The sequence below is a fragment of the Cricetulus griseus genome, chromosome 3 (assembly GCF_003668045.3).
Source record: "Cricetulus griseus strain 17A/GY chromosome 3, alternate assembly CriGri-PICRH-1.0, whole genome shotgun sequence".
NCBI classification, from domain to species: Eukaryota; Metazoa; Chordata; class Mammalia; order Rodentia; family Cricetidae; genus Cricetulus; species Cricetulus griseus.
The window spans coordinates 35,907,063-35,931,368 of record NC_048596.1 but is presented as its reverse complement, the minus strand read 5'-3'; the positions used below and the strand labels follow the sequence as shown (position 1 = coordinate 35,931,368).

The following is a 24,306-nucleotide window of genomic DNA, read 5'->3' as shown; positions in this document are numbered from 1 at the left end:
TAGCTTTCTCTCCCCAGAGTGTATTTTTTAGGTCTAGACACTAGTAGGCTGAGACCGGTGGGCATGCCATTCCTCTAGCCACTTTGAGGCCAAGCCTCATGCAGCCACCACCTGGCCCCTCAGTCTGTCTCCATTGCAGTCACCTCTGTCCACAGAAACCAAGGTCTATGGTTCTACCCATCATGAAGGTTCTGATGGGGCCCTCTTTATCATTTCAGGTCGAAAGCCTTTGGGAATTTGCTGCATGAAATTCGCACAAATCCTCACTGCTTGCTTCGTCCGTCCTCGAATTTGAGCCAGCATGGCTTATACTACGAAAGTCAATGGCTATGGTGCAGGTAAGTGTGCTGTGATGACAGGAAGAAAGAGGGAGGAAAGAAGGGCATATCTGTGCTCAAATGGCTTTTTTATTTCTCTTTAGTAAAGGATAGATAATAGTAAGTGGCCTAGAGAACTAGGATTTCACAGCAACTTTCTGTCTTGTTGAAGTTGTTTCTTCTTTAACTTCATAGAAAAATTGCCTGAAAATGCACACACGCGCGCGCGCGCACTCACACACTCACACACACACCCCACATATACACTATTTGGGACAGGGGGGCGCATCAGAGGACAACTTTGCAGGGATCAGTGCTCGCCTTCATGTGGGTTTTGAACTCAGGTGATCAGTCTTGGCAATAAGTGCCTTTACCCCACTGAGCCATCTGACCAGCCTTTGGTTTTTCTCTTTAAGACAATTCTTACCTAAAAGTTCTGCTGACGTGTTGAGAGAGAAATGTAAAAGTCTTGAATGCTGATCTGAGCATAAGACAACTCGCTCTGAGTAGTCATTAGATGAAGGGCAACCAGTTTTGATCCTGAAACTCAATTCCTAGGAGTTCTGTTTGATGAGACCAACCATGGGACAGGGGTAGAGTGAACAGAAACAGAGCCCAGATGCATTTGTTTGTTTCTCAGCTGTCAGAATTTATTGAGTAACAGTAATTCATAATTCAGTCAGTTCTGTTGTCTATAATTCACTGAATGACCTTGTCTTCACTTGATGGTGTGGCAGTTCCCAGTCTAAGTTTCCTTTGTTCCCGTCTCATTAACTCTTAAGGTCACACATCACACATACCATAATGATACGTAGGCTACAGAATGGCCTTACTGAAGGCAGAGGCAAGGGTGGTACCAATGTGGTGCAGGTAGTCAAATAAGATTCACGACCAGGGCAAGCTGAAGCAGGGTGGGCTTCCTGACCACGTCCTGATGAGTGGCACCAAGTCCAAGCTGTCACCCTGGGGTCAGTCTGAAGTCCATTGTTTATCCATCTGATCCTGTGCTGCTTGTACCAGGCAGTTAGGTGACATGCCTCTGGGTGACTGTGTCCCAGTGTTCGCTCTCCCTTCTTTATGGGATCCAGCTGAGGGGGTCATATTCATCATGAATCTGGTGTGTGTGTGGGGGGCAACTAGTGTGGGCCAGTTACTGATTTGTCCTCTTAGAAAAAGGCTAATTTATTTGGGCCATTTAGTAGAAGTTTTAGATGTAAGATGTAAGCACACTGACACTGGGGTTTAAGCTGGGTAAGGAGTGGTCCTGTGTCTTCCGAACTCCAACTTCTCCGCCAAGCCCTTGAGATATAATGGGCAAAGGGTGTTGACTTTAAATAAGAGCATTAATGCTGTAATTTATAAGTAATCCTTATGACATGGTTCTGACACAGAGGTAAAGATTATGTGAGGGGCACACTCATCTACCTGCACTGTCCCGCTTAAGATAAACCCTGCTAGAACACAGCAATTGCTGAGTACCAACTATGTGCTGGGTACTGTTTTTGTACTAGGGATGTAGCAATGAACAAAACAGGCATGAATCTCTGCCCTCCGGGATTGTATATAGTAGAAGCCAGGGTCTCCTTTGGGCAGAGATGCTATCTAAAATAGATGATGTGTTTACACCACAGAAGTGTTGTGTGTCTGAGGTTCACATTTAACCGGTGATCTACTATGGCTTGCTAAACCTGGCCAGCCTGCCCCACCCAAATCCCTTCCACTTGCATCACCCTCCTTGTCACTCACCCCTCTCTGCATCAGTTGTCGTCATGACACTATCTCTTTTTAGCAGAGATTCAGCTCCACTTCTGACCCCTGGCACAGTTGTTTGTATGCATCTGTCTAAAGCATGACTGGTGACTGCAGAGTCTGCTCTTAGAGCTTGTCTCATCAAGATTGCTCTGGACTCTTCTGTAACTCGCTAGGCAGTAAACAGGGATCATTGGTTAGGAAGGTAGCTAGATTCCTTTGGGGTCTTGAAATGGGGACAATCTGCTCTTCACCCAAGTTCCCAAGTCGTGTCGTAAACTGGCTACACTGATTGATACCTCTCTAAACACTAATTAATGTTGTGAAACTTTAATTAGACCTTAGGATTCCTTTAGAAGCCAAATAACAAGTGGCTGATTTGTCAGATGAAGATAATGACCCGTGTCTTCTCTTCTTCACAAGACAGGTGTGAGGAAAAAAGTAAGCAAAGCTGTGAACTTTTCTGTGCATTGTTTTGTGGATCTTTTGAGACAGGGTCTCCTAGGCTGTGCTTAAACTCAGTCCTCTCTCATCCCGAGTGCTGGAATTACAGGCATGTGCCCTTATACCTGGTTTGGAAGAACACTTTTTAAGGCACAAGTCCTAGTCAGATGTCCTTGCCCTGTTGTCCCTGTCATGGGCCCCTGCTCTGGTGCCCTCATGTGGAACCCTGACAGATACTGATATGTGATATGTTGGTGCAGTCATGTGTTCTCTCTCTCTCTCTCTCTCTCTCTCTCTCTCTCTCTCTCTCTCTCTCTCTCTCTCTCTCTCATTTAATACTTAAATGGATGAATATAGTTAAGTGATTTTTCTGGCCATTGTTACCATCTTTATGTTTGCCTATTAATTAGTTGCCTCTCCCACCCCTTTTATGGTTTCTCCCTCTTGTCAATCTGTATGTCTTTCTTCAGATGTCTACTTATGATGTCTGCTTCATTATTTACTGACTGCATTAAAAATTTTAAATTATTGGGGCTGGAGAGATGCTCAGAGGTTCAAGACCATTTGCTGACCTGGGTTTGGGTCCAAGCACTCAGATGACAGCTCACAACTCTATAACTCCAGCTCCAGGGGATCTTATCGATGCCCCCTTCTGGCCTTTGTGGGCACTAGGCACACAAGTGGTGCACACGTTTCTGTGCCAGCAAACACTCCTAAGCATAAAATAAAATCACTTTTAATTTTGTTTTTTTTAATTAATTTGATAACATTCTTAAATTGTTAGGAAAATAGAAGGGGGAAGTACTTACAAACACATATTAGGTCTTATTTTTAGCATTTTCTCTTCCTTTTCAGAAAAACTTAGGGCTTCAGTAAGCTTTCATACATTTTAGTATACAGCCCTTGGTTTTAACATGCTCTGCATTCTGTCCAGTCTTCATGGAAAATAGCTTTTAAATAAACCTTTGTGACAGCTTCCTGATATTCCTGGACATATTTCTAGCAGTTTAGCGGCTGGGGTGTTTGGAATGAAGGTTGCTGCATCTTCCCTCATTGAAGACAATGATGCAGAGAGCTTCCTCTTACCTTGCCATCTCTCTCCTCTTCCATGGTTTCCTGAGAGTAATTTCACAAAAACAGCTAAAGAGCACGGCTTTTTAGTGGCCTCAGTAACTGTTAGAGGTCTTGAGTCTGCTTACCCTGGGCAGTGATTTGGCTGTGGATTTTGTCTCTATGCTGATCTCAAATGAGGTACAAAGGGCATTGATAAGGCCGGGGTCAAGCAGAGGAGCCCAGGACTCCTGCAGAGCAGGCAAAGCGAGCTGCAGCACCCACAGCCCACTCTGGATTGTGTAAATATTTTTTCTGGGCAGGCACATTTCTCAAACAGAACTCTGAGCCCACTGAAGGTGAGCCTAGCAGCTGGAATTTCAAGTTTAAACACTACCCAGCATTGACTAGCCTGCCTAGAATCACTGGTGTTTGCTGAGATCATCTTCACAGAGGCTACCTCAGAGCTGCCGTGTGCTCATGATGGTGAGTTCTAGCCTTGCCATCCAGTTACCCTGGTCCCACAGGCAAGCTTAAACTACCTTTAAACTCTACTGTACTCTGTGACTTCCCAGGGTCTCTTGATTCCGTTTGTAACAGGATGTTCGATGTGTGTTCTTTTTTAGCCCTACATTTTGCTATAAGTAGTGTCATCAACTGTCAGAAAAAGCCGAGGGTAAAACTGACTTTCTTAATATAAAAACACAGGTAGGAGCTAGAGGAGGTCTCTTTTATTTCTGTTGTCTGGCCTCTTACCTCCTCTCAGATGACAAAACACAACTCGTGAAGCTCACACAGTGAGTCAGTGGCTAAGGCAAGTCTGCCTTGTGTTGACATTGACAGTGTATAAAAGATCTGATCAAGGGAGATGTATGCATCTCAGCAAACTTATTAACACCTGGGGAGTGCAGGGTTAAAAGAAAAATGTCCTGAAGATGGAGATTATAGTAATAGGCTTTTTTTTCTTTAATTTTAGTATGTATGATAAAGGTTGTATTCATAGTTTACTCCACTGCCCCTCACAGGATTTCTCTGTGTAGAGTTGAGCCTGTCCTGGAACTCTATATATGTAGACCAGGCTGGCCTTGAACTCACAGAGATCCGACTACCTCTGGGATTAAAGGAGTGCGCCACCACCACCTGGCTAATAGTTTACTTTTTTAATGCACATTAATGTGCATTGTTTCATTGAGTTAAGTTAACCTATTTAAAGCCTTATATTTCTTTATTGTACCACGAACTTCCTTCCTAGCATTGGATGTGTTTATTTATTGGATGTAATTATATTGTGCATTTCAGCTTTTAATAAAACTTAGATATAAATTATTGAAGGCTAATTCCACACCAAAGGTCATATATAAAATAATTTTTCTTATAGAAATGGTCTTTGACAAGGCTTTTTTTTTTTTTAGAGTCAAATAGTTTTGAATTTTTTAACTGTTAAAATGTCAACAATAGTTGCAAATAGAAGACCCTGGGTTTTGGAGTCTTACCTGTGTGGCTAAGCAGAACCCTAGAGTTGATCCCCACCCCTGGAGAGGCTTGGAAGAAGCTCCCTGCTCAGGACTTGCCTGTTGTAAGGCTTCAGACTTAACCTGTAGCCAGCTTCACCTCCCAAGCATTCTTTCTCTAAGGCTTGCCCAGTTTTAATGGGTTAAGCATCAGATTTCAAGCAGGCGATTAGGGCTGCAGCTAAGCTGGGACTGGTGACTACCAGCCTCCTTGGGAGGAGCCCGGGGCAAGGCGAAGAAAGCCTGAGCTGTAGGTTTGTACTGAGTTGACTCTGAGAGCCCAGGAAGCCAGTGCAGAGCCAGCATAGCCCTTGCCACCAGGGTTTGGGAATTCCACACTCTAGGGATCCCCATCGTGAGTATTGCCATTTATTATGACTTCCACATCTGTCTTTGCTTTCCTCCCTGGCTCCAGTGGGCTAGAGGAATCCATCCATGGACAGCTCACCTTTTCCAGGGTTTGCCTTCTTCCTCCTGTGTCCTGGAGAATTTCAGACCATCTCCTCAGGGGTTTCTGTGGGTTGGAAGAAAATGATTGATAAAAGCTCCAAGTCTCTACTTGGGGATTCTTTCCTGTAAAAAAGCTGTTTGATTTGATCTGGCATGAAGAATATACATATAGTTCTTAGATTCATGGAAGCAATAAATTCTTATTCTTTTCTGGAAAAATGCATTAAAATTACCTTGATTAGACATCACAAATAAAAACTTTATTGCGGATCTGGGAATCAGATGTCATAGGATTAATTCAAACTGCTGTAGACATTCGGAGAAGCAATTTGCTGTCGAAAGTCACAAGTACTGTGTTCACTGAGTTCTTTTTCTGTGATTTCGTGTCATTGAAGAAGGTTTTTCTCTCCAAGTGATCTTTTGTAATTTGAACGTACTCTCTGGGGCTGGAGAAATGTCTCAGTGTGTATAGTGCCTGCTGTACAAACATGAGACCCTGAGTTCAAACATTCTCAGGCCAAATGAGGTAGGATTTTCTTTTTTGTTTCTTGGCTTCTCTGTGAAATGTATTCTGAGTGAGCTGTTCATTAGCTCATTCATTCACATATTTCTTAGGGAAAATGCGCTGGTGTTTAGAAGACAAATTGGATTCAGCTTTGGGGCTATACAGTTTATTAGAAAGACTAAAATAATATGTGACCCATTTGTGTCTAAGTGCTGGTGATCTCAGCTGGGAGTTCTGTTCAGACAAGTGGTCGCCCCACTTAAAAATAATTATGCTTCTATTTTGAGGATTTTTAAAAATACAGGTGCCAGAGTCCTCATCTGAACAGTTCTAAGAACCAGTTCTTAGAATCAGACTAAGTGGTGTTCTTCAGTCCTCTCTCGTCAGTAGATAGAAAGTAGAACTATAGGCAGGAAGGCTTTCCCAGGGGGCTAGCTGTCCAGTTTTCAGGATTTAACTTAGTTGGAAAATCAAACTTCTGGGGTCCCAACTCTATCTTATTTTATGTAAGCCAAATTTGAAGGATCCTGTGGCAGTTCCTTCACCTGGGTCAAGGGTTGTAGTCTTTGTTACATCTTCAGCCGATAAACCTTTATTCATGGAAGTAAGTATGCAGAGAAGCAATTTGCTGTCAAAAGTCACAAGTACTGTGTTCACTGAGTTCTTTTTCTGTGACTTCATGTCATTGAAGAAGCTTTTTCTCTCCAAGTGATCTTTTGTGTTTTGGATATACTCTCTGGGGCTGGAGAAATGTCTCAGTGGGTAAAGTGCCAGCCGCACAAACATGAGGACATGAGTTCAGATCCCCAGCACCCATGTAAAAGCCAGGTGTGGTTGCAGATATCCGCTCTGGCGGAGCAGAGGCAGGTGGATCTCTGAAGTGTGCTGGCCTGCCAGTGTAGCCAATCAGTGATTTCACGGAGAGACCCTGTGTCTAAAAGAACAACACAGCCAGGCTTGGTGGTGTAGCCTTTAATCCTGACACTTGGGAGGCAGAGACAGGCAGAGCTGTGTGAGTTCAAGACCAACCTGGTCTACATAATGAGTTCCAGAACATCCAGGGCTACACAGTGAAACCCTGTCTCAAACAAACAAGTATGTATGTATGTATGTATGTATGTATGTATGTATGTATGTATGCATACATGCATGTATGTATGTTGTGGAAAGTGGTAGAGGGAGACACTGCCTGACCTCCATACAAGTGTACACACAGTCATGTGCATACACACACCAAAGAAAAAGAGGAAGGAAGGAAGGAAGGAAGGAAGGAAGGAAGGAAGGAAGAAAGAAAAAGAAAGAAGAAAAGAAAATTACAAAATATAAATGTTCCTTGCTGGGTAGAACCATGGCCTCTGGATATATTTACATAACATTTGGTTGAGGTGATAAATCCCGTCACCTTTTCAGAAAGTTTTGTAAAAATATCGATTGAGCACACTCATCCACTTTTCCCATCCCTGTCATCTTCTGAGCCCTTTTCTCTTGTATGAGCTGCCCATTAGTCTAGGACATGTTGTTTCTCTGCTACAGTGTGTGTTCTAGTCTCCTGCAAGAAAGGGGACAAATGCTTCAAGCTAGAAATGGCGGGAGGGAGGGGGGACCGGGCATTTCCAGTGGTTTGCAAACCTGGTGCTTAATATCTTTGTAATACTATTGATGTGTCAGCTCATCCTCCATTGTTTTTGATGGGCTGGGGTGCTGTATTCCAACTAGGGACACACCAGGAACACTTGGGGGTACAGCCTGCTCCCCGACAACTGAAGACAAAGGCTGGTATGTCTTTCCATGCCGTGGCAGAGGAGACTGAAGTATCTTCTGGGTTTAGGTAGCATGTACCCTGGCTGGTGCCCGGCCTGCAAGTGGTGAATCAGCCTAATGATGCACTGGCATTTACAACACTCCAGGGTGGAGACCTGGAAGTCTGTAGGCCAGTGGGGGAGGAGGGACGGTTCGCCTGTGAAACGATTCCAACAATGTAGCTTACAGGGAAAAAATTGCAAAACACGAAGCCCTGTGCCACCAGATTTTTTCCATTAGTGCCAGGTTCTGTGTAGCTTCCAAATCTGCACCAGGGACGTGTGAGGGAAATGGCCCCAGTGTGTCATGTATTTTAGGGCTGGTCACCTCTCTGTTTATCCCAAAGGGGCCACAGTGAGCCCATGTGTCTCCAACCCCACCCTATCAGCAGTCACAGAAACAGCTGTAGCTATTTGTCGTCTGAAGGCATAGCTAGGGCTTTATCTGGGCACCAAAAAATAGCTGTTAGAGCCCACAACACCGCAGAGTAGCGATTTGAAATAAAAAAAATCCCAAAATAGACATCTAGAAGGTTAAAGGGATTTCAGGGCCAGGGGCTTTTCCTCTGTAGAAATCTTCTTTGGTATTTGCTGGACAGCATGACATTGGGAAAGAAAACCTTGCCATTAGTGGTGAATTTAAATTGAAGTGTTGTTTAGGGACTCGTATTGCAGACTGATGGGAAACTGCAGAAATGTGTAAATTCAGAAAGTTCACTTTAAAATACCCGCTCAGAGATGATTTGGCAGAGGCATGGTGATGAGCTGGCCGGGACCCTGGAAAAGTGCTATCTCTTCTTCCTTTTTCTTACTAGGTTGTGGTTTTGTTTGGTTAGGTATGATTGGCAGCACTCTTTGATTTTTCTGTCTCCTCAGATACTTCTTCCTCCACTAACTTTAGAACTAGATTCTTAACGCTGAACCTTTGTTTGGGGCCGGTTTTGACATAAAGCATTGTCTGCTTCTGTCACCATTAGTCCTGGTGCCTGAGGAAACCACGATGGGTTTTCTGGGGCTTGAGGAAGCGAGAGGCCAGACAACTGCAAGAGAGAGACAGAGAGGGAGAGAGAGGGAGGGAGGGAGGGAGGGAGGGGTGTCTGCTCCGTCCCAGTGCTGTTCCCCAGCCTGTGGCTTCACTTGAAGCACCGGTCCTGGCCCTGAAGGCCTTTCCTGACTCTCAAACCCCATGACTCTGCTCTACCAGCAACACTCATTGATGGGTCCTGTGGAATTCATCTCTTCTTTTTAAAAATCATTTGTCAGCATCTCTTTTCTTGATGCTTTTTATTATTTTTTGATTCTGTATGTCTGTGGGTATATGGATATGTGTGTAGACAGATACCCTTGGAGTCCGGAGGGTGTGTTGGATGCCCTGCCACTGGAGTTAAATGCATTTGTGAGATGCCTGATAGGAGAGCTAGTAACCAAACTCCAGTCCTCTGGAAGAGCTGCAAGGGCTCTTGACCACTAAGCCATCTCCAGCTCTTCATCTTTCCTTTTCTTAATTCCAAGAGTATTTCGGATTTCTACCAAATGATTGCCATCACCTGTTTTCAATAAAGTGTTAGGGTCGTTCTTGTGCCTCAGTTGTGTGTCTCACCCATCTGCAACAAGAGGTAGGAATCATATACTAGTCATTGTAGACTTGTCCTCTCTGGCTTTGTACACCAGCAGATTCCCTGTTCAGGCACTTGTTTCAGAGCAAAAAGCAGAATTGTGGGACTGAAATGGCCCCTGCCACTTGCCAGGTTGACATCGTTCCAGCCCTAGCATGTTGTCCACCAGTCTGTTCTCCGGAGTCTCTTGGTCTGTCTACCTGGGTGAACCAAACAGGTGGTTTTCACTGTGTCACATGAGCTAACTTCCGTTCCGCCTCTTGTTCAGGTTGCAGTGTCTGCTTTCTCTCCATCCTTTACTCAAAGGCTGGCTTCAGTGACACACACCCTCAGGGAAACTCTAAATGCAGAGAGGGGTGGAGTGCTTCAAGAGTCTGATGAATGGCTGTCCTTGGAAGGGTTTTCAGAGGCTGTTTGGGAAGTTCTCTCCAGCTCCCATGGCCTCTTTCTTTGCGCCTTTCATGCTTGTTGACAACCTGGCTGGAGGGAAAAGGCAAAGGACCAACTGACTCCTTTGCTCAAGCTTATTTAACTTGGTTTAGTGGACTCCTTGGAACTGTGGGTGAGACCTGAGCTGGGGATTCTGGGAGTGTGGTCTGCCCTACTTCTGGCCCACCGTTATCTTGGGATAGCCTCTGTACATCTTTTTTAAGACCTAAGGAAATAAATATAGTCCCTATTGTTCATTCACAGCTTCTAAGGCAGTCCTTGTGAATGTTTAAGGTTTTAATTAAATGTTCAATTAAATGTTATTTTAAATAAACGTTAATTAAATCGTTTATTTCTGCGCCCCATAGGTGATTTTTGCCATTTGACTTTTTAAAATGCTGATTTCAGCCAGGTCTGGTAGCATGGGCTGTAATTCCAGCCATGAGGAGCATGGGACTGGAGGATTGCAAATTGAAGGCCTTTCTAGGCTACCAAGTCAGTTGAAGGCCATCCCGAACAACTTAGGAGACCCTGTGTCAAATGAAATGAAAACAAAAGGCTGGGGCTTTGGCTCAGGGGTAGAATGTTTGCTGGTAAGACCCTCAGTCCTCAGTGCTGCCAAAAGTCAAAAGATAAACTACAACTAAAATGTTGACTTTTAAATCTTGGCTAGACATAGCCACATCTCTTCCTTGAATCTAATGAGGAGAATAATGGGAGTGGGGGGGGGGGGCATGTGGAAACCCAGTGTGCCTGCAGCTGAGGCCCCTGCTCAGGAAAAAGCAGTAAAATGAACAGGCTTCTCATTCTTGTCTTTTCAGATAGTACAGTGAGATAGCATCCTCTTCCTCTGTCACTCTCCTGAGAAGGACCACACCTCTTTGCTGCTAGGACACACCCTTCTCCTGTTGCATTCTGGGTGGCCTCTTCTGGGAAAGTCTGTCCTTACATTAGGTCTCATGAACTGGTCTTGCTAATCCAGGCATATAAAAGAGCCCTCTTCCAACACCCAGGGTGGAGCAAGGTCTACACCCCACAGAAGGAACAGGGTGCAGAGCCTTGCTGACTTGCCCTCTAATCCTCTGCAAGTCCTACCACCCCTTGATTGCTGATAGAGGTGAGGAGAGGCACATCAGTGCTGTGGGAAGGAACTACACCCACTGCTTGCCTCTGTGCAGTTCTCCAGACACCCAGAGAGCCACACCCACACTCCATCACCAGCCTGATGGTAGAGGAAAGGCAAAAGTACAATAAGAGATTTGAGTGTTCAGAGGAAATCCCCAATACAGCAGGAGCAGCCTAGTCTGTCCGTCTCTGTCCCCCACTCCGAGAAGAAGTGCAGTGAGTTCTCCTTCCAACCTGTCCCTTTAAGGATGAACAGTTGTCAGTAGAGTCCTACAGAGTACACAAGGGAGATGGCAGTGAGGCTGTGAGGCTGTTGTTTTGGCCATTTGTCTTTATTCCTTTTTTTTTTTTTAAGAATAAAACATCCTGTTAGCTAAATAGCTAAATTTAAATGTGAAAGATGGCCAAATTAATATACAACGAATTAAATCTTTTTAAAAGTTGAGACTATATATAATTTTTTTTTTTTACCTTCAATGGGTTTATAAGATGAAAATCACGCTGAGGGTGGTGCCGCACACCTTTAATCCCAGCACTCGGGAGGCGGAGACTGGCGGATCTCTGTGAGTTCGAGACCAGCCTGGTCTACAAGAGCTAGGACAGGCTCCAAGGCCAGAGAAACCCTGTCTCGAAAAACGAAAAAGAATGAAAATCACTGTCAAATAAAAAAAAGAGGCCTTGGGAGTGTAGGTCAATTGGTAGAGTGCTTGCCTGGCATGTTCAAAGCTCAGCACCACCAGGCATGGCGCTGTGCCTATAAACAAGATCAGAAGTTCAAGGTCATCTTCAGCTACATAGTTCAAGGGCAACCTGAGCTTCACGAAACCAGAGGGGGCAAGAAGGATAAGACAGAATAAGGAAAGTGACAGAAACAGGAATGAAATTGGAACAGAGGGGTATTGGGTGTCCTTGCCTAGGACACATGGTGGAAGACATAATGTCCTGTTTCTCCAACCCGTTGTTTTCATCTGAGTTCATTTCCAGGATATTTTAAATTGCTCCATGTTGTATAAAAATACCAATTGCTTTAGCCTCTTTGGGGACAAAAAAAATAAAATAAAAAGTCAGAAGCTATGGCAACACTGAACATGGACATCCCCAATGGGCACAGTCACTAGAGAAAGAAACAGGTGCTCTCTGGGTCCCCCTCCCCCGTTTCCTTAACACCCCTTTCCATTTAGTTCAGGCACTTGACTCAGAAAGTTCCTGACCTAGGCCACAGGTGCTTGAGTTGTTTAAGGGGTGTGTTAAATCGGCTCTAATTGAGAAGCCAAAAAGAATTTTGCATTCGTCTCACTCCTGGCTGCAGGACAGAATCACTGGGGATCTTTGAAAATGCTGGTGCCCAAGTAGTGCCAGACCCCGGGAGATCTGATTCATGGTGGGTGTGGAGGTCAACATCTAACAACAGCCGGAGTTAGCTTGTTAGTGTACAGGGACTGAGAACTTTGGGGAGGTTCCAAGCTTGTTGCCAGCTCCTTGAATGACAGAGCAAAAGTCAGTTACTGGCACCTCTTTGTGCCCAGAGTCCTGCCTGGCTGAAATGAGGACATGGGCTGAGTGGTTGGCATGTTCACAGACACCTTGAAAGGAAATAAATATCTTGTTTTGCTCCCCGAGAAGGGCTGGAATTGAACTTGTCCTGTACACTGGAGGACCTCGGATGGACAAAGCCCTGTCTATGATGGACAGGACAGAAGAGCTGTCTGTGATTTTATAGAGAGGATATAAGGGATATGCCCAGATGAGAGCAGGGGCAAGCTTCTCTGAGTGCTATGGTGGGAGAGGAGGCTAAGGGGATAAGGAGTGGCCTCACGGGGCACTGGGAGATAGTGAGGGGGTAGGTGTCTTGGTTAGGTTTCTGTTGCTGTAATGAAACGCCATGACCAAAAGCAACTTGGAGAGAAAGGGTTTATTTCACTTACACTTCCGGGTAATAGTTCATCACTGAGTGAATTCAGGACAGGATCAAGCAGGACAAGAACCTGGAGGCAGGAGCTGATACAGAGGCTACATAAGGGTGCTGCTCACCTGCTTGCCCCCATGGCTCACTCAGCCTGCTTTTTTTATAGAACCCTGGACCACCAGCCCAGGGGTAACCCCACCTGCAAAGGGCTGAACCCTCCCCCATCAATCACTCATTAAGAAAATGCCTTACAAACTTGCCTTCCATCTGATCTTATGGAGGCATTTTCTCAGTTGAGGTTCCCTCCTATCCAGTGACAACTTGCTTGTGTCCAGTTGACATAAAAACTAGCCATGACAGAGGGGGAGGGTTGTGTTTATTTTCACTACTAGGGATTGAACCCAGAGCCTTGTCATTCTAGGCAAGAACTCTACCACTGGGCTACACTCCCAACCCCCAGAACTGATATTATAGGTGGCCCTTAGAATGAGAAGAGTTTTTCTGGAGAAAAATAAGCCGTGACCCTCACTCAGAGAAGAAATAGTATATGCAAGTCCCTAAAATAGCATTACCAAAACACAGTATCGATGTGTCAAACTTTAGTAGAATGTTTTTTTACAGCATCAAGACACTATATTCAGATGCTTTCCCACAGTTTAACTCCTAAGATTGAGAGGGTTTTGTTTTTTGTTTTGCAGTGGAGGGGGGCAGTTAATATTTAGTTTTGTGGCTGTATTAGATCATAAGTTTCTTTTTCTGAGGTTGGAAGAAAACTTCTCTTAAGAAATCTGTCTGTCCTTACTCTTCCCCGTGCTTCCAAGATGCCAGATCCTTTGCCCAGACCCGCTTTGCCCCCAGAAAAGCTGCAGGATGAAATGTGTCTGGCTGGGCAACATGATATAGTGTCAAGGCACAAGGGTACTGTGTGCGTGTGACATAAGCTCGTCTGTGAAAATCAGAGATGCTCACACCTGCTTTGCAGGGCTGCTGTACTGATGGATGAGGTCATACATGGAGAAAGCACTTGGCCAGGTACTTCAGCCCTTGGTGAATGATGGCAGACTGACAGAGGGTGGGCGGTGGGGATAGGTGGGAAGCATGTGGGCAGGCTGTTGCAAGAATGACAACTAGTGCATTTGTTCCTGCTGTAGGGTGCGGCTGGGAGGGCTCTGAAATGCGTTAGCAAGAAGGGGAATAGGAGAGGGGAAGGAGGTAACAGGCATCCTGAGGTGTCCACCATGGGACCCACGTGAGCACTCAGCTTCGCTCTTCTCTGTTGATGAGGGGTAGAAAACCAGAAGACAGTTTTGCTGTGACATACCACCACCGTGGAGGCCTATGCCACCACACCAGCTAGGGACCTTTCTCCTCGGGAGAAAGGTCACTTTTTCTGGCTCCTCCCCAGCTGTCAGAGAAGCAGCCCAAGAGTCCTCTCCTCCCCTCAGCTCTGTGCCTTCTTGCTTGCTCTGTCTGAAGAGGGTGATGAAAATGGCCCCCGGTGGGAACCTTTGTGACTGATGGTTTCCAGGCAAGTGGAACTCGTTTTCTCAGGAGTTTCCCTTCCCAACTTCTCTGTCATCCTCCAACAAAAGACTAGACATTTATTTGCATACAATAACTTTTCCTGCCAGAATTCATGTAGATGCACACAGGTGACTGACTGCATAGCATCAGATATGAGCCACAGAAGCCAAATAGTGCCTAATGCTCTATATACTAAATCAGATTCTTACTGGAGCACAATGTTTATCTAAAAAACAGCCAAATGCTTTTATAGGATCAAGAAATGCTATATTCTGATGATTTTCTTATTTAATTATCTTATTATGTATATTGGTGTTTTGCCTGCATGTATGCACATCCGTGTGTGTGTGAAAGGAGACTAGAAGAGGGCATTAGGTCTCCTGGGGTCTGGAGTTTAACTTTATTTTATGTGCATTGGTGTAAAGGTATATTTGTAAGCTGTCATGTAGGTGCTGGGAATTGAACCTAGGTCCTCTGAAAAAGCAGGCAGTGCTCTTAACCACTGAGCCATCTCTCCAGCCCCCTTAGTTTAATTCTTAGTAACAGGCTTTGTGATATTAATACTTAGCTTTGACTAAAATAATGTGACTATAATACAGAATTTTATTATATAAAAAAATAGAAGCCAATTTATTTGTGGAAAGCAAATGTTAAGACATTTAGAGTGATAGGCATCTTTTAAAACTGGGCCTTGATGATGGATAACTAACTTCACATTTAATGTGTATCACTTTGTCTTTTTTTTTTTTTTTTTTTTGTCCAAAATGGGGGTTGGGGTTGAAATGAAGAGGTTCCACTAAACTCTCTTACCCTAATGGAGGTGCTGTTGAGTAAAGTAACTTAGAATTATTGGGGCTTGATATTTCAAATCTGTGTAGGCAGAAGTTTCTTGTCCTGACCACCTGTTCATCTCTGTAGCTGCTTCTAAATTACCACACGAGGCTTGATATTATTTATAAATTCTCTGCCAAATAGCTCAGGCTTATTACTAGCTAGCTCTTACTTTCTAAGTTAGCCCATACTCCTTATTTACCCTCTGCCACGAGGCCATCTTGTTCTCTCTGCATCTGTCTGGCCAGGGTCTCCTTGCTCCTTCCTTCTCCTTCCCATCATCCTTAGCTTGGTAGCCCCATCTATACTTCCTGTGTGGCTATTGGCCAATCAGCGTTTTATTAAACCAATTCAAGTGACAAGTCTTTGTAGTGTGCAAGAGGATTATTCCACAACAGCACTGAAGCTTTGCCCATGTTGTATTTTTCTTTGAACCAGTTGATTAATTTGGTATAAAAGGGGGCCAAGTGAATGCCATGGTTTTGGTCATAAAAGGTTTAGCATCTCACAGAAAAATGAATGCTGGGAAGATGAGCACACACAAAGCCCCCAGTGTGGTCACGGCTAGAAAGAGGATGGATGGAAAGGCAAATGGCTGGGGGTGGGGGTGGAGTGGGCATGCATGGGGTCTGAGTGAGCAGAGAAACTGGGCAGGGCCTGTAAGTTCTAAAAGCTCACAGCTTTCTTTGTAGCTGCCCCAATCACGGGGATCTCTGTGGTCTTGTTTGGAACTGGCTTCTCTTGTTAGTGCTCTAATAGAATTCAGCAAGCCTTCCACAGGGTCACATCTATCCTGTATGCTTTGGTTGAGACAGGTAGTGGTGGTTGTTCTTCCTCCTCCTCCTTCTGTCCTCTGTCTGCCTCCCTCCTTCCCTCACTACCTTGCAGTAATGAACTTAAATCATTTCGGGGACACAAATGTACTCATTTTAAAAACAGAAGCAAAAGCTCATCCATTGATGCCACCACACCACACAGAATGTCCCAGAATTAATGGGAGAGGCTGTGGTTTACAAAGGGCATTTTCAGCCTTCAGATTCCAAGTTGCATTAAATAAGAATTGTTAGTTAGACCCAAAGTTAGCTTGTAAGCCCCACCTGCATAAAGACTAGGTAACTTCCTGGAATTCTGGGAGTTGTATTTCTTAGAAAACAACAACAAAACCTCATAGGAATTTAGGGTGGCCTGTGGGTTTTGTCTATAAGAGGCCACCCAGCTGGAAAGGTTCCAGGTGGTGGTTCTGACCAAGTTCCATCTTGATCAGTATCTAACACTTTAATAAAAGCTTGCTTAAATTTGGCCAAAATGGTGGGACTGTTTTTTCTCCAGCGAATTTCAGGATTAACAGACTATCCTCATGGAGTCTCCAGCCCAGCCTGGGGCAGCCAAATCACTTTCTTTGAAGCCAGCTGCTGCCCCGTAACTCAGATTATACCAATGAACCTTCCTCCCTCTGACTAGAGAGCTGGGGAAGAGAGAAGAAGGACAGAACCTTGGCTGCTTTTCTCTCTTCCTGGAGTTAAGAAACTCCATTTCTAATACAGCCTTGCAGAGAGGGAGGGTGTCTTGTTGAAGAGTGGAGGAGGGAGGTCCACCTTGCCCCCCCCTTAAGATCTGTGCTGCACAGTGTCATTCACTGGTGATTTTGCTGTCTCACAGAGCTCCATGTCGTGGAATTAGACGCTGTGGCTGTTAGCTGGTCAGGAAATTCCAAAATGGGTATAAATAAATACTCTGCCATGGCTCCTGGGCTCTGTGCCTGGGAGTGTGTGGAGTTTCTAATGCTGAGGGAAGTTTGCTGAGACTTCCTGCCTTGCTGAAAATGACTGCTATTGTGTCCCTGGGTGGCTAAGTAGGAATGTCCAAAAAAGACAGGGGAGCGTGACATGTGGGCGGGGGCTGCTGCAATACAAAGTGGAGCTCTGTGTGTTATGAAAAATATTTGCCTTTATTACAGGCTGGAAAAAATAACTCAGCACTTGCCTCTGGGTTCAGTGAAAACTTTCCCTTTAGCCCGTGGCTTTGGCACAAAGATGTCATTGTAGCACTAGCGACCATTTCACACAGATGTTAAAGCTTGGGTTTCTGAGTTTGTGGTTTACTTAAATTCCAGGATTCCCCTTATGTCGTTAATCAATCCCTCTTTAGATATTTGTTTTTACGTGGTTTTTCTTTTCTTTTTAAAGATTTATTTATTTTATGTGTGTGGTGTTTTAACGGTGTATGTCCACATGTGTGCCTGGTGCCCACAGAGGCCAAAAGAGGGCATCAGATCCCCTGGAACTAGAGTTATAGGGAGTTGTGAGCTGCTATGTCAGTGCAGAGAAATGAGCCCAGGTCCTCTGCAAGGCAACCAATACTTTGTTTGTTTTGTTTTGTTTCTGTTTTTGTTTTTCGAGACAGGGTTTCTCTGTAGCTTTCGAGGCCATCCTGGAACTCGCTCAGTAGATCAGGCTGGCCTCAAACTCACAGAGATCTGCCTGTCTCTTCCTGGGATTTATTTAAATCTGGTTCTGGCTTCCTATGTCAGCTCTGTAAGGACTGGGGTTCCTGAAAGAGTTCTCCCACACATCCCCAAAAGTGTAGTTGGTGCCCTCTAATCAGTCTCAGCCTGGCTACCTTGTCTGCTTTGCACAGAACCGTTCTTGTCATCTGGCCTGTTTCCTATTTATGCTTAGACTTGCACAGAATTCTTTTTGTGTTTTAGGGGGACAGGGTTTCATGTTATAGCCCTTGCTGACCTGGAACTCAATGTCTAGACCAGGCTGCCTTCGAACTCACAGAGTTCTGTCTGACCCTGTTTCCAAGTGCTAGGATTAAAGGTGTACTCTACCATACCAGGCCTAAAATGTTTCTTATGTTGTTTGATCTTTGATTTTGGTTTTTCTGTTTATTTTATGTGTTTGGGTATTTTGCATGTGTATATCTGTTACTATGTGTGTGCCTGATACCCTAGGAGATTAGACAAAAGCCTAGGATTTCCTAGAATTGGAGTTACAGATAGCTGCGAGGTGCAAAAATGGGTGCCAGGAATCGAACCTGGATCCTCTCCAAAAGCAGCCAGTACTTTTAACCACTGAGCCATCTCTCTAGCCCAGGCATAAAGGTTGAGAAGCAGCTCTCCCCTGTGTGTGGGAGATGAAGCTGGGATAAATCACTACCAAGTCTCTAACTAAACACTGAACATTAGATAGAGAGTGAGCAGCATGGGTCGGGCTGGTGGGATGCTGTAGATTATTGACAGAGTTGTTACATCTGTTATTGACTCTGGACAATGGATAAAAGGACAGTTGTGCCAGCCTGCCTGCTCATGCACCTCCATGGTCCAGTATACCCTTTTATAAGACATAGGCTACTTTGTTTCCAGGGACAATGGCTGATACTTGTTGCCTGACCTATGACCTCTTAAGTCATGTGCTGGGTAGAACTGTAAAAAGGAGTCTTGGGTGGTCTAAATAATAAAAACCCAGAGTCTTATTTAGTGGAAAATGCTGAGAGATCAGAGAGAAGACGGAGCAAGCCAAAGCCACCTTTACCTCCTTAGAGTCTCGGTGGACTTGAGATAGAGTTCCTGTTTCTTCCTGCTTATATCATCTCTCAGCCCAGCCATCTCACTTCCTCCTCTATACAGACCTCTGTGGTTAGCTAGTGGCAAGCTCCATCCTCTGATCTTCAGACAAGCTTTATTGGTACAAGCAGGATATCACCACACAGAACCAAGGATACTGCCGATGGGTTGGTGTATTTGGGGAGGAGGTGGGAGGCTCAGTCTTGCTGACCGACCAGGAGGCAACTGGAAAAGTATCTGTGAACAGGCCCTGCAGACAGCAAGCCACAGGTCCTGCTGGAGCTCACCTGCTCTGACAGCTCCTGCAATTAATATCTGCTTACACTGGCTCATTAGCATGAGTGTAGTCAGCAGCTGTCCCATCAAGCAGCAGCTGTAGAAGTCATGAAATACTAGTGGACCCAACCGTTTTACACACTAAATTAACACCGCTTTGGACGCGGGGTCATGGATTCTTGTTGCCCATTGCTTGACCGTGAATAAAGAAACACTTGTAGTACATGCTCTTGGTCAACAAAACGAAAACTGTAGCTTTCTGGAGCTTAGGAAGGCCCTGCTGGAATGACCACCATGGAAATATACTGGGTAGTTCTCAGGCGCCCTCTGTGCAGTGTCCAGGTGCTCTCAGCTGTGAGGACCTCCCCAGAGACTGCAGAGTGAGCTCTCATGATAGCCATCGCACACCCCTGGGGGAAGAATATATTTTACCTTGGCCTAATATGCTTTGAAAAGTGACGCTCTTTGTCCACTTTTGTTTAGCATCCTTCCTGTGTGTTGTTGGTGCTGGTCCAGGTCTTCCCTTCTACCTATCCAGCACCCAGCCCTCGCCCCAGAACATACATGTGCTCATGCATACCCTGCTTCACGGCTCACCAACACAGGACTCAAGATAAAGGTTAGCAGATTCGAACAAGTGTCACACATAACCTCAGACCTTCATGGGGCCCTGACAGAACTTAGGGCAGAGTTCTGTATAATTTCTGGGCTATCAGGTTGTTAGTGGTCTGGTAATAGTGGCACAGACCCCCAGCATCCCTGCCCATCCTCATAGCCTATTTCCTAATTATACAGTTAAAGGATAATCTAACTTGCCAATAACTAGCAAGTAGCATAGGCAGTCTGCCCTAGCTTACCTGCTTTTAATATGTGATCTCCTCCCCCGCTGTACTTAGACATCAGTAGATGCCCAGATCTGAGGGTTTGGTGCCAACACATACTATGCCTGTGGTATGCTAAGCATCAGGCTAGCTAGGCACTGAAGGATGGATATATCTATTCTGCTCAGTTCCCACCTTCCTAAAACATTTACAGTTGAGGGTGGGGGTGAGCCATGTGCCTGCTAACCATGACATCGGGCATGGCATCCTGCAAAGGCCTTAGGAGCATGGTGGGAACAAGGTGACCAGTTCTGCCTGGAACAGAGCAGCTAAGGTGTAACAGTGTCTTTGGAGGAAGATGAGCCATGTGGCTTAGGCTCTGAAGGACAGCACAGCTGGTGTTGACAGTTGGCAGAGTCTGGGGAGGTGTGTGCTAGATGGAGAGAGAAGCCACAGATAGGAATGAATATTGTGTGGTATGCTGAGGTGAGTGGATAGAAACATGGCAAGTGCTAGACTGAGGCTAAACTGTGGAAGACTCAGCGCCGCAGAAAGGAACTCAGGGTGATATTTTTGTAATGGGACACATCGGTCTACAGACTTGAGAGATGCTGTGTGTTCTCAGAAATACCTCAAAGAAAGGCAACGTTCTCTAATGGAGCAGTACCGGAGAGCAGACTGACTGCTAAGTCTGCAAGACAAACATCGGGGCTTGGTCTGGCTCCGTGATGACCGACCGGCTGCCTTCATGCACCTTTAAAGTGGGAAGGAGGGCTGGAGAGATGGCTCAGAGGTTAAGGTCACTGTCTGTTCTTCCAGAGGACCTGAGTTCAAGTCCCAGCCACCACATGATGGCTCCCAACCATCTATAGTGAGATCTGGTGCCCTCTTATGGCCTGCATACAGAACACTGTATATACAATAAATAAATCAACAAATAAATTAAAGCAAAAGGGAAGGAGGGGTCAGAGGGTTAGAGAGAGGGAAGGAGGAAGGAAATGAAGTTTATGTTTTTAAGTAATCCAGTCTCTGTCAGTCTGAAACAGTTTTGTTTCCTTTCTTTGTGACTGGGAATTTCCAAAAAGAAAGTCCTTTGGCACTATTGATTCGTCCTTTAGGTGGGACCCACAAATGTTTCTAGTCTCTAGCCATATCTTACTTAGCAAAAGTGACTCCACTCATCTCAGTGCATTTCACAGGGACACAATGCCAGCTTTGATCACTGTAAGCTTCCTCACTGTAGACGTCACTTTTCCCTTCATGACAGACAATCTGTTTTGTCTTGAGGTTTTCTGAGACCACAGCAATAATCTCATCTTTGGTAGGAAATATTCCATCCAGCAGCCTTCGCAGTCATTCCTGTCTCCATCAGCCACTGTCGTGATGGTTGCTGTATGGTAATTTTCTGTTCCCATAATCCTTATGGCGGTCATTAGCTGGCACTCTTCTCTAGCATTATGGACTCACAGATACTTATCAGTTGGTTATTATCATTAATTATATTATTTTGATGCTTAAATTATCCAAGTGGCCAATGGAGTTCTGGAAGAGTCTCTGAACCAAGCAGACCACTCACACTGGTTTGAAATTGCTAATGTGCTGGAAGTTGAGAGCAGCAGAGGCCAGCTGTGGGCTCTAGATGCCTCCCTCATGTATTGTCACCCAAAGGAAGATCTAGTCCTACATGAATGCTCAGGACATGAGGCAAGCCAACCCCAGCCCTAGCTTTGAGGCCATCTGGTGGGTAAATATTTTTTAATCTGGGAGAGGGGAGCATTGCTTAAGTCTCTCCAGACCCTCTCCGAGTTGTTGAATGTCATCCCGTCCATCCCCCCCCACACACACACACCCCAAGGCAACTAGTCAGGTCTGGGTGGAGAAATTAAAGTTACGGAAGGGGTAAAGTACAGAAACTCCTGCTGGCTGCCAGGTCAGCCTTGTGGTTGACACTTTTGAATCCTTGCTGTTCCCCTCCCCTGAATCTCAGGGTATGGAGCAAATCTGCATTCCTCCCTAAGTGTGATTCCCTAAATGTCCTCTGCCTGCTTCCTGGCATTACTCATGCCAACCCTGTCCTTCACAGATTAGATTTATTGTTGTTTAATGGCCTCCAGAAGAGGAAGCCCCTCCCCCACCATTTTTCTCCACAGTGAGTCATTGGCTTAAAGAAAAATATTTTCCTTTTTAGCAACAGAATGGGATAGCCGATAGGGGCTAGCACAGCCTTGGTCCTGGTGTCTGGTCTGCAGCTCAGCCCACAGGGGCTGACATTTGTCAGGACTTCTCAGTTTCCTCCTAAGTACAGGGTGTAGAGGTGGAGAGATGGGCACCAAGACACAAGTCCCGACTGCCCAAATACAGAGTATAGGTTTGGATAGTTTAATGTCATGCCATCCTGATTATCTAGCTTGCTAACGAGACAATACTCACTTGTGAGACTCAAGAGGAGATTTGTACAAACAATTCTTGGAAACGTACCAGAAGATGGAGAAGGGAATTTTAATATATAATCCTTCGACTAGCAAGGGAAATCTTATAAAAATGTAAGTGGACCACTTCACTCCCTTATTTAAAATACCCAATAGCTTCAAGATACACTTCAGGATCCAGAACTGGTCTTTCCCTCTCCCCCTCCTCTGCTAGCATGTTTCTCATCTCCTCCCCCTTGTAAGGCTGCCCAGCTGACCTCTCAAGTGCAGCTCCCAAAAATCACACCTACCCCTGCCTTTGTATGAGGGCCCCTGTTTCACCCTCCTCCTCGGCATTTACTAAGGCAGTTGCTAATCTGTACAAGCACTTGTCTGTCTTCTCCAGTTGGTAAGTTCTACCTGGGCAGGCTCGCTCCATGGCTATTCTGTACAGCACTAAGCAGCTTCCCACGTGTTGGGTTCTTCATAAATCAGTTACTATGTGAAAAACTAAATCTGTCATCCTCCTAAGATGAGGCTCCCCCTATGGAGTATTGCCAGTAGGAAAACTGGGAATGTGGAGCTAGTGTAGAAAGGAAGGCTCATGTAGAGATCACTTGCCGGTTAACAACTCTGACACTGCTTACAAACATGGAGATGAAGGCTAAAGATTTAAAGAAAGAAGCATCAAGCCGTCTGACAGCCGCATAAACAAAGCAAACTGTAAAGTTGCTGTTTTGCTACTTTGGGTCTGGTACTTAAAGCTTTGGAAATAGCTTTTCACTTTCTTGTTTTATTTACATAAGTGTTTGGACAGGTATTCAGAGTAGCTGTAGGGATATGTTGCAGCATTAAGGTAGGCAGTCTATACTCCAAGGGGAAAGAACTGCAGCTTTCTTCAAACGGAGCCTCGAACCCTTTGGAGTGGCTGAATAACTGAATGGGTTTTAGCTGGGAGGCAAAAAGCAGGTTTGAAAGCAACTAACTCTGTCCAGCACTGGGGCAGCTGAGGCAGAGCTTGAGTTTGAGGCTAGCCTGGGATGAAACATAACAAGACCTCTCAAGAAGCATCCAACAAAGTAACTGTTGGATAAATTCAAGAAAGTGCCTTACCTGCCACACATTCCTTTTTTTGCAGAATGCAGGATACTCATGTTACTGGCATCTCTCTTGTGGTTTCCTGTATCCTAAGTGCTGTTTCTCAGGTGGATTTGGTATTGGGTGGGAGGGTGCTTGGATCTGAAAGCTTAATGCGCAGTGTCTTCAGAGTGCTTTCTGCTAGACCTGTTCTGAAGGGTCCAGCGCCTTTTCCTGCTTTCTCTGTACCACTGTCCCCGCCTGGAGGAGCTGTCTTGCAACCCCGGGCCTTGCCTCCCTCCAGTTCATCCTTGTGGCTTTCTTTCCTGCCTCCAGGCCTTGGATGCTGTAGGTCCTCTGTGATGTTCCCCACAGCAGTTACTACACTCGGCCACTTGATGTGGGAGTCTGTGATAATGCTGTGTCTCTCTGGGATCGATACAGCTCCTGGGCCAGGTCCCTGTGCTTCCTGTGAGATGGGCACAGTGTGTTAATGGGAATTAACTCGTTAGCTTCAGCAGCCGGTGAGAGTGTCTGGTGAGTAAAAACACATTAACAATGTGTGAGGTTGTGGCACACGGGTATAATTATTCTTCGTGGTGTCCTCAGTAATTGCACATAGAGTGTGCAGCAGAACAAAAGGGGTCATTGATTCCTGATGAACAGTGTAATAATATCAGAACCATGTCCATTTAAAAGTCCAGGGCGCATTGTTTTGGAAATGTCTGGTGCTTTTTGCTCATAATGAAGAATAGCTCGTTATGGTCTAGAAAACAGTGAGTGTTTCTTACTAAAAAGTGTCATTTTCTCAGAAATATAAATATTGCATATTTCCTGTCAAACGGGAACTCTTTAGAGAAGGGGCATAAGGAAAAGACAAGAGAAGTAAGACAAGGAGTA

The 24,306-nt window shown here is 45.2% G+C and overlaps 1 protein-coding gene across 3 annotated transcripts in view; it reads left to right on the top strand.

The window, feature by feature from the left end:
• The window catches only part of Kank1 (KN motif and ankyrin repeat domains 1), a 187,354-nt gene that overhangs the window by 130,439 nt on the left and 32,609 nt on the right, over positions 1 to 24,306 (top strand). For all 3 annotated transcript variants that reach the window (XM_027406486.2, XM_027406488.2, XM_027406485.2), the window contains exon 3: positions 219 to 338. In XM_027406486.2, the coding sequence (XP_027262287.1) occupies positions 302 to 338 (37 nt within the window). In that variant the 5' untranslated portion in view covers positions 219 to 301. The remainder of the gene's footprint in view (positions 1 to 218; positions 339 to 24,306) is intronic.